Source organism: Octopus sinensis, linkage group LG30 (assembly GCF_006345805.1).
Source record: "Octopus sinensis linkage group LG30, ASM634580v1, whole genome shotgun sequence".
Taxonomy (NCBI): domain Eukaryota; kingdom Metazoa; phylum Mollusca; class Cephalopoda; order Octopoda; family Octopodidae; genus Octopus; species Octopus sinensis.
The window spans coordinates 13159006-13169663 of NC_043026.1; the positions used below are offsets into that span (position 1 = coordinate 13159006).

Genomic DNA, 10658 nt, shown 5'->3' on the forward strand with positions numbered 1-10658 from the left:
TGTGTGTGTGTGTATGTCTGCATTTGTCCACTCATCAGCGCTTGAGAACAGGCATATTATTGTTTTGTTTTTGTTGTTTTTGGCCCTTCAAAACCATGGGAGAAGCCTTTTTGGTAAAAAAAAATAAAGAAAATATTTTTAAAATATCGTTAATATTTTTATTGGGCGACGAAATTCATCGATTTAAGAGATATGGCTGTTATTTCTAGCACATTCCTCCTCGTTTGTTTATCAATATCGATGAGCGAGACAGACAGAAGAGAGAAGGATGAATAACACGTGTGTGTTTGTGTGTGTGCGCGCGTGTGTGTGTGTGTGTGCGTGCGCGCGCTGTTTACGTTGTAACAGGATGTTGTCTGAGTTTTTAGACGCAGTAAATGATTTGAGCTCAAAAGAGAGCATACGATTGGTTAAAATTCGAAAAATTAAACTACGTTAAACTTACAAATTACAAATTTATCAAAAAGCCAAGTGAAAATAATGATTTCTTTTGACACATTCTACCAGTATACGAAGTTTCAAATTGTTTAGTTAACTAGAAATTGTGTTGAATTCCGTCCATCAAAAGGAAAAGATCCCAATCTGTTTCTTAAACGAGGGACATATTCATACGGCACAGAATGTTTTTTAGCTCAATAGACGTCATTGATTGGTTGAAATTGCAGAAATTGAAGAAGAAAAACAACAAATATCTTACAAACTATAGTATTTTCTCAATAAAGCCAAGAGAAAAAGATGTTTTATAAACACATTCGACCAGTATACGAAGTTTAAAAGTGTTTAGTTACTTAGAAATTATGTTAAAAACTGCCGTTCAAACCGAAAAGATCCGAAATATTAACTAATATTTGTGCAACGTCTGTGACCATTCCTGAGTTTAACAATGTCTGTTTCAACCCACATTTTCACATAAAAAAAAAACTTGCGAAACAAATACATAAACGCACATTTATAAAACATTTTCCAGGTAAAATAAAAGGATTAAAACGAAGTCATTCTAGAGTTGGTACTTAGTGCAGCTTCAAATCACCAAAGAAGGGACCTCTGGAGTTGGCCCATCTTGAGACAAACATTATTTTCTGCTAGGATGACAGGGGTATGTGAGATTTTTGCCAAAATAAGATATAGTGAAAAATTCATTTTTTCCTTTGCATTTTGAGATCGGCGTAGGATCGTAAATATTACATAAACTGAATGATATAAACGTGTCATGAATTTCAAAGGAGACCGAGGAATAATTAAAAGCGGAGTAATTAAAATCGCGTTCGAATTAACGGAAGATAACTTATTTTAAGCGGGTAATTTCTACTCTTTAACGATTGACATTTTCCGGTTTCGTTGTGTATTTTGTTTCGTTTTTCCGAGTCAGTTTTTACATTTCCTTTGCAAAAAAATTGATTGAATGCAGAGATTGCTTATGGAAGAGAAAGATTGGAAGAGATAAGAAACAGAAATTAGTAATTTATGGAGAAATGTAAGTAAGTCTTTTACTCAGCAATGTGAAAGTAATAACTCGATAGATTCATTGTCTAATATAACTAGTTGTAAATATATAGGCTTCACTGTAGCAGAAAGATGAATGGATTACGATGTATATTTATTAGAGTGGGGGAGTATAATTGCTTAAATATTAAATAATTCCTCTGTATGAAAACTATTATGTTAATATCTTTAATGAATTTATCCGAGTGAAAACTGCCATCTGTACCCCTCAAAAAACCCTACTTCATTTATTTATTTACGGGTACGGAGATTACGAATCTGAAAAAAAAAATTCGGCATTTTAAAATTTCAATTTTGCGTGAATTCGTGCTCTTTTACTCTTTCACTTGTTTCAGTCATTTGACTGCGGCCATGCTGGAGCACCGCCTTTTAGTCGAGGAAATCGACCCCCGGGACTTATTCTTTGTAAGCCTAGTACTTATTCTATCGGTCGCTTTTGCCGAACCGCTAAGTGACGGGGGACGTAAACACACTAGCGATGTTGGGGGGACAAACACAGACACACATATATATACATACGACGGGATTCTTTCAGTTTCCGTCTACCAAATCCACTCACAAGGCTTTGGTCGGCCCGAAGCTATAGCAGAAGACACTTGCCCAAGATGCCACGCAGTGGGACTGAACCCGGAACCATGTGGTTGGTAAGCAAGCTACTTACCACACAGCCACTCCTGCGCCTATTATGTGCATCTGTATGTGCTTCACATACAGATGTGTGTTAAGAGAGTGTGTTGGAAATTTGGCTGTTATTTCGGCACTCATACTTTTGTAACTTCGGAAATTTCCAACACTTTCAGTTGTAAAATAAAAAAATGAACACTTTATTTTAACTTTTGGTAAATTTTTACCACCCCACCGCCGCCCTTTTTACTAGGAAAAAAAAAGACACGATTTTCCGCATGGAATCAACTCCCCTGACCTACTACTTTCCCGCAAATCCCTCATTTTGATGGTTCGGAAAGGGGTAAGGGAAATGTCTGGAAAGGCAACCGCTCGTGTCGTCGTCCTCCCCCCCACCACCACCCGCCATTTTCTCCCAAATTTGTTTATTTTTGTAATTTTTTTTTTTTTTTTGCCAAAAATCCCCCTTTTCGGATACGGAGGTTCCGGAAAATTGCCAAAAATTGCCGTATATATGTATATATATATATATATGTGTGTGTGTGTGTGTTTGTCCCCCCCCCCAATATCGCTTGACAACCGAAGCTGGTGTGCTTACGTCCCCGTAACTTAGCGGTTCGGCAAAAGCGAGCGATAGAATAAGTACTGGGGGGGGGTCGATTTGCTCGACTAAAAGGCGGTGCTCCAGCATGGCCGCAGTCAAAAACGACTGAAACAAGTAAAAAGAGTTAAAAGAACAGCGAGTAGAGCCATCTATTGGGTAATTCAAGAAGTAAATTCCATAAAGGGAAACAACTTGCACAGAGTGTCGGTTCCAGCAGGTGCGACTTCGCTTCTTTATATTTCGCATACGGTAAGGTTTATTAAACGTTTAAATAATTGAATTGTGTGACCTTTCAGGGATGCAGTTATGATATAGAAGGGAAAACAGGTAACAACATTGGGGAAAAGATATTCCCTTCTCCAGACGTTTACCTGTAAGAGAATGGTAGTTCTACATTTTGTAATATTGATCTATTATTATTTTTTTTAATCTAAGGATAATTTTTGCGTGTTACGTAAAATAAATGGTGATCTTTCGTCTCTAGTAGACCTTTCCGTCGATTTCCGTAAAAAAATTTTTTTTTTTTTTTTTACATATGGGCTTGCGGGAACTTTTGAAGTAATATACATACATATACACATACACCGAGTAAAAAATTTCAGTTATCTCTTTCTTTCACACATTACTCTCTCTGTCTCTTCACACACACTAACAGAAGCACTTCACTTACACAACATACTGTCTGTCTCCCACACCCCATCAAACACACACACACACACACATGTACATCAATGCTTCCCCTGGACGGTAACTTCAAAAGAACTTCCCTCGTTATACAATCGCTTTCTCTTAGTCTCTTTCGCTCTCATTACTTCAAAAGTTCCCGCAAGCCCATATGTAAAAAGAAAAATTTTTTTTACGGAAATCGACGGAAAGGTCTACTGGAGACGAAAGATTGCCAAATAAATTGCCTACACTTCGGTTACAATTAGAACGAAGCAGTTTCCTTAATTTTTACATTGTAAAAATCAGTATAATTATGTAACAGAACTTCCTTTTGGTTTGCATCTCTCCCGCCACCACCTTAATTCGTTTTTCTCCATATGTGTGTCTGAGAATGCATACATACCGTAAATCCTCGAGTATATATTTCTTTATTGCCCACAAGGGGCTAAACACAGAGGGGACAAACAAGGACAGACAAAGGGATTAAGTCGATTACATCAACCCCAGTGCGAAACTGGTACTTTTATTTATCGACCCCGAAAGGATGAAAGGCAAAGTCGACCTCGGCGGAATTTGAACTCAGAACGTAACGACAGACGAAATACCTATTTCTTTATTACCCACAAGGGGCTAAACACAGAGGGAACAAACAAGGACAGATATAGGTATTAAGTCGATTACATCGACCCCAGTGCGAAACTGGTACTTTTATTTATCGACCCCGAAAGGATGAAAGGCAAAGTCGACCTCGGTGGAATTTGAACTCAGAACGTAACGACAGACGAAATACCGCTAAGCATTCCGCCCGGCGCGCTAACGTGTCTGCCAGCTCGCCGCCTTTAAATCCTCGAGTATAGTCCGGTACTACTAGCGAACAGTGGGCCGGTGCGCGCAGTCGCGCATCCGCGCTAGCTAGTCACGACTAGTCGATCCTTACTTTGTGTTTTTGTGTGTTATTTACTTTGTTTTAAAAAATTATTTAGGATCTTTTCGGTTTGAACGGCAGTTTTTTCTAGCGGTGTCATATGAAATTGTCACCCATAATTATGACCCTAGTATCGATCTATTGCATTTCAATCTGTTTTAGGGTTAGGGTTACAGGTGGGGGAAGGGTATCTTTTTTTTCTTCACAAATGTAAATAAACTCAATCTGTTTCTTAAACGAGGGACATATTCATACGGCACAGAATGTTTTTTTTATCTCAATACACGTCAGTGATTGGTTGAAATTGCAGAAATTGAAGAGAAAAAAACAACAAATATCTTACAAACTATAGAATTTTCTGAATAAAGCCAAAAGAAAAAGATGTTTTATAAACACATTCTACCAGTATATGAAGTTTAAAAGTGTTTAGTTACCTAGAAATTATGTTAAAAACTGCCGTTCAAACCGAAAAGATCCATATCTTACAAACTATAGAATTTTCTCAATAAAGCCAAGAGAAAAAGATGTTTTATAAACACATTCTACCAGTATACGAAGTTTAAAAGTGTTTAGTTACGTGGAAATTCTTTTAAAAAAACTGCCGTTCAAACCGAAATGATCCAGTACTTATTCTATCGGTCTCTTTTGCCGAACCGCTAAGTTACGGGGATGTAAATACACCAGCATCGGTTGTCAAGCGATGTTGGCGGGACAAACACAGACACACAAACATATACACACATATCTATATATATATATATATATACGACGGGATTCTTTCAGTTTCCGTCTACCAAATCCACTCACAAGGCTTTGGTCGGCCAGAGGCTATGTTAGAAGACACTTGCCCGAGATGCCATGATGTGGGACTGAACCATGTGATTGGTAAGCAAGCTACTTACCACACAGTCACTCCTGCGCCTAATTACCACACAGCCACTCCTATGCCTGCCTAATTTATTATTAAATACAATAATATAAATTATTTACATGCTTCTAAGTTATGAAACAATTTGTCATGATAGAACTTTGTTATTGTTAAACAAAACCTCATCAAACCATCTCTGCCAAATGGATAATTAGATATCAAAACTTAGTGTAAATTACTTCAATAGATGAACAGTATTTTCATATAGATGATTGTGCACATGCGTATACACACGTGGCACGTAAAAAGCACCCACTACACTCACGGAGTGGTTGGCGTTAGGAAGGGCATCCAGTCGTAGAAACACTGCCAGATCTGACTGGGCCTGATGAAGCCTTCCGGCTTCACAGACCCCAGTTGAACCGTCCAACCCATGCTAGCATGGAAAACGGACGCTAAATGATGATGATATATATCGAAATTGAACCAATCCTATGACTGGCACCCGGCAGTTGCCAGGACCCCTGGACTGGTGGTACGTAAGAAGCGCTATCCGAATCGTGGCCGATGCCAGTGCCGCCTCGACTGGCTTCCGTGCCGGTGGCATGTAAAAAGCACCATCCGAATCGTGACTGATGTCAGTGCCGCCTCGACTGGCTTCCGTGTCGGTGGCACGTAAAATGCACCAATCCGACCGTGGCCGTTGCCAGCCTCGCCTGGCACCTATGCAGGTGACACATAAAAAGCACCCACTACACTCACAGAGTGGTTGACGTTAGGAAGGGCATCCAGCTGTAGAAACACTGCCAGATAAGACTGGAGCCCGGTGCAGCCTTCTGGCTTCCCAGATCCCCGGTCGAACCATCCAACCCATGCTAGCATGGAGAACGGATGTTAAACGATGATGATGATGATGATATATATATATATATATATTATATATATATATATATATTATATATATATATATATATATATATAAAAAAAAATATAAAAATAATGAGGGAGATAAATTTAATATTAATTTAATTAATATCAATTTAAAACCAGTAGCCTAGCATACAAAAATCTGAAAAATCAGAGAAAATTCTAATTCATGTGTATATTCAAAGGGCAAGACCACTAGGTAGTCGGCCGTATGCTAGAAATAGATCACCTACGATCAAACTACAAAGAAAAGAATGTTCTCTAGAGGAAAATTTAGTGGACACCAGACGAATTAGGCGGGCAAGACAGATGAAAATTATATTAAAAAATCAGAATTACTCACAGACCGGCGAGAACATTCTTTTCTTTGTAGTTTGATCGTTGATGATCTATTTCTAGCATACGGCCGACTACCTAGTGGTCTTGCCCTTTGAATATACACACACACATATATATATATATATATATATAATCTAATTAATCTTGAGTGTGCAAATAGATGTTCAATTCCTACAATTGAGTTTAGAGCCCCAAGTACATCATTATCATCATCATCCAATCTACTTCTAGTATAATGATTAAGCAACTTTTTCAATTCAATTAAATTTTTATTGGCTCAAAAAGCAAAAGCAAGGCTATGTAGGGGGGCAGGGAGTTATGTACCGGGAGGGTAGTCATACAAAGAGTTCAGGCCATTTCTGGTCAAGAGAGACTTTCAACCGAGCGGTCGTCGGCATCTTCACTATCTCGTCCGGCAGCTTATTCCACGGATCCGCAAACTACTATACATAGCAGTATTACTAGTGAGGTATACAGCACAAATGTAGTAGAAATTACTTGTGTTTTTACAGTTTTTCATATATGTGTGTGTGTGTATGAATGACGTAGGCTTTGCACTGTGTTGTCTGATGTAATTTTAGTAACAAATTGAAAAGTAAAGTTCAGTTGTTCAGGTAAATGTTTACTTCTAGAATTTATCTCTGTAGACATGTAGTAACAGTTCCACTGTTGCATGTCTGCTATTAAAATATCCTCTTGTATCTTATGCTGTTGTTTCTCTCTTATTTCAGAATATCAGACAACTGTGACATCAAAGAATTGCTTTCATCAGATTCATCATCAACATCTGTTATCTTTTAAAGACCAAAGAAAAACGTTACATCCGACAAATATATAAACTCTGTGGTAAACTACTGTGAAATATTTCTTGCGAATGGAGATTAATGGCGACATTTCTCTACTGTACAGTCTGTAATATGTACAAGATGAATTTGCCTTCTAGTAATTAAATTTGGATGAAGTTTCAAATATATGTTTGTGGCAGCATCAGGTGTTGATGAAAATCAGAATTGATGGAAAAACAGCTGTAAAAAATTTCAAAGAAACGAACGATAAAAAGTGAAACGAGAAAATAAACGTATATTGTTCTGAGAGGCGAAAACTATTCAAACAACAGATACTGTTACAGACTTAAAGGATTGATTTATTATTTTGTTGAAGAGATGCAGAAAGTGACCGAAAAATCCTACCATTGTGATATCTGTCAAAAATCATTTTGCCTAAAAGGTAACCTCATTAAACACAAATGTGTTAGTAGAGGTGAGAAACCATATCGTTGTGATATTTGTGGTAAGTCTTTCCCTATAAATAGTCACTTGGCTATACATAAACGCATTCATACAGGGGAGAGGCCATATCACTGTGATGTCTGTGGTAAATCTTTCTCTCTAAGTGGTAATTTAACTGTCCACAAACGTATTCACACAGGAGAGAAACCACATCCCTGTGATATTTGTGGTAAATCATTTTCTGATTCGAGTCACTTAAATACACACAAACTCATCCATACAGGAGAGAAGCCATATCATTGTGATGTCTGTGATAAATCCTTCTCGAAAAATGGGGATTTGACTAAACACATACGTATTCATACAGGAGAGAAACCATATCACTGTGATATCTGTGATAAATCATTCTCCCAAAGTAGTGATTTAACCAGACACAAGCGTATTCATTCAGGAGACAGACCGTATCACTGCGATATCTGTGGTAAATCATTCTCTGTAAGTTGTCATTTAACTATCCATAAACGTGTTCATACAGGAGAGAAGCCATATGACTGTGGTATCTGCGGTAAATCCTTCTCTGAAGCTAGCCACATAGCTAAACACAAACGTATTCATTCAGAGGATAAACCATATCAGTGTGATATCTGTAATAAAGCATTTTCTGAAACTAGTGATTTAACTAAACACAAACGTATTCACACAGGAGAAAAACCATACAACTGCGATGTTTGTGGTAAATCATTCTCTCAGATAAATACTTTACAGACTCACAAACATATTCATTCGGGAGAAAAACCATATCACTGCGATACCTGTGGTAAATCATTCTCTCAAAAAAATACCTTGTGCTCTCACAAACGTACTCACACGGGAGAAAAACCATACAACTGCGATATCTGTAGTAAATCATTCTCTCATATCAATACCTTATGTACTCACAAACATATTCATTCAGGAGAAAAACCTTACAACTGTGATATTTGCAGTAGATCATTCTCTTATAAAAGCCAGTTAGCTTCTCATGTAGCTGTTCATTTAGGACTATAACTGTCAATGTCCAAATTCAATACTTAACCCTTTCATTATCAACCTGGCTGAAACCATTTCTGTCTCTGTAGTACAAATGTCTTGTTTTCATAAGTTTTGAATTAAAATCTTCCACCAAACCTTAGTCACAATTTGTGTTCCTAACTCTAGCTTAATTGATAACTAAGTTATTTTACTAAATTCTTTGTTACCCCTCTCTCTTTTTCGGAGAGGCACAAGCACCTACACGCACATATACACACACGGCAGTAACTCCGCCTGCCGAATTCAATCATAAAGCTTCGGTCAGCTCGGGGCCATAGCAGAAGACACCTACCCAAAGTGCCACGCAGTGGGACTGAACCCGAAACCATATAGCTAGAAAGCAAGCTCCCTAACCACACAGCCATGCCATTTAAAATTAACTGAAAGAAACACAGAGCATCTTAAAATAAATACAGTAACGAAAGGGTTAAGAAGAAAAATAATCAGCAGAAGACATGAGAGAAGGAGACCTCAATGTGGTCACTCTATATGCTAGAAATAATAGCCTAAATTTCTTTCAATCCACACCCTTTCAACTGCTTCTAATGTCCATCTGCTCAAATGTAGAAGTGTTTTTAACCCTTTCGATACCAACCCGGCTGAAACCGGTTCTGGCTCTGTAGTACAAGTATCTTGTTTTCATAAGTTTTGAATTAAAATCTTCCACCAAACCTTAGTCACAATTTGTGTTCCTAACACTAGCTTAATGATAACAAAGTTATTTTACTAAATTCTTTGTTATATTTAAAGTAACTGAAAGAAACACAGCATCTCAAAATAAATACAGTAACAAAAGGGTTAAGCCAATATTACAAAGCCATCTTTAAATGGTGTTATCCAAATTGCACGACCTGCCCACTTTAACTTTTCCTGAATTGCATATATTTACCTTTTTTAATACTCTATCTTCATTCAAATATTCTTCTTAAACATTACTTTATTTAAAACAAATTTCAACTCCTTAAACCTTTCAATACCAAACTGGCTGAAACCACCTCTGGCTCTGCAGTACAAATGTCTTGTTTTCAAAAGTTTTGAATTAAAATCTTCCACCAAACCTTAGTCACAATTTATGTTCCTAACACTAGCTGAATGATAACCAAGTTATTTTACTAAATTCTTTGTTATATTTAAAGTAACTGAAAGAAACACAGAATATCTCAAAATAAATACAGTAACGAAAGGGTTAACACAGCAACAAACTTTCTAAGACTATTCCCCACGACACACACACACACACACACACACACTAAAACGATTTTTACCTTGACACTTCAGTAATCTCATTTTGATTCCCTTTTTGAAATATTTTAAAGCTGGATACCTTCCTTGATGCCAGTCTTTTAAGCACCATTTACACTACATAAGATATACCTATTTCTTTACTACCCATGAGGGGCTAAACACAGAGGGGACAAACGAGGGCAACCAAATGGATTAAATCGATTATATCGACCCCAGAGCATAACTGGTACTTAATTTATCGACCCCGAAAGGATGAAAGGCAAAGTCGACCTGAGCAGAATTTGAACTCTGAACATAGTGGCAGATGAAATACCTATTTCTTTATTACCCACAAGGGGCTAAACACAGAGGGGACAAACAGGGCTAGACATAGGTATTAAGTCGATTACATCGACTCCAGTGCGTAACTGCTACTTAATTTATCGACCCCAAAAGGATGAAAGGCAAAGTTGACCTCGGCGGAATTTGAACTCAGAACATAACGGCAGATGAAATACGGCTACGCATTTCGCCCGTTGTGCTAACGTTTCTGCGAGCTCGCCGCTCTACATAAGATATACCATCTTGTAAAGCCATGATACAATTTGTCAAAGTTCTTTCTATGGAAATTTTATCTTATACAATCATCAATGTATTCCACAAAGAAAGAAAACAAAG

At 37.5% G+C, this 10658-nt stretch overlaps 1 protein-coding gene across 5 annotated transcripts in view; it reads left to right on the forward strand.

Annotated features, from left to right (window-relative positions):
* LOC115226493 (zinc finger protein 271-like) overlaps positions 1–10243 on the forward strand; it is a 21706-nt gene extending 11463 nt beyond the window's left edge. Inside the window, exons 1-3 of one of the 5 annotated variants that reach the window (XM_036515066.1) lie at positions 1390–1474; positions 7188–8760; positions 9951–10243. In XM_036515066.1, the coding sequence (XP_036370959.1) occupies positions 7620–8732 (1113 nt within the window). In that variant the 5' untranslated portion in view covers positions 1390–1474; positions 7188–7619 and the 3' untranslated portion in view covers positions 8733–8760; positions 9951–10243. Of the gene's footprint in view, positions 1–1389; positions 1479–2822; positions 2981–7187; positions 8761–9947 lie in introns of those variants that run through there. The other 4 variants (XM_036515067.1, XM_036515069.1, XM_036515065.1 and 1 more) reach the window with 4 other exon arrangements.
* The last annotated feature ends 415 nt before the right edge of the window (positions 10244–10658 follow it).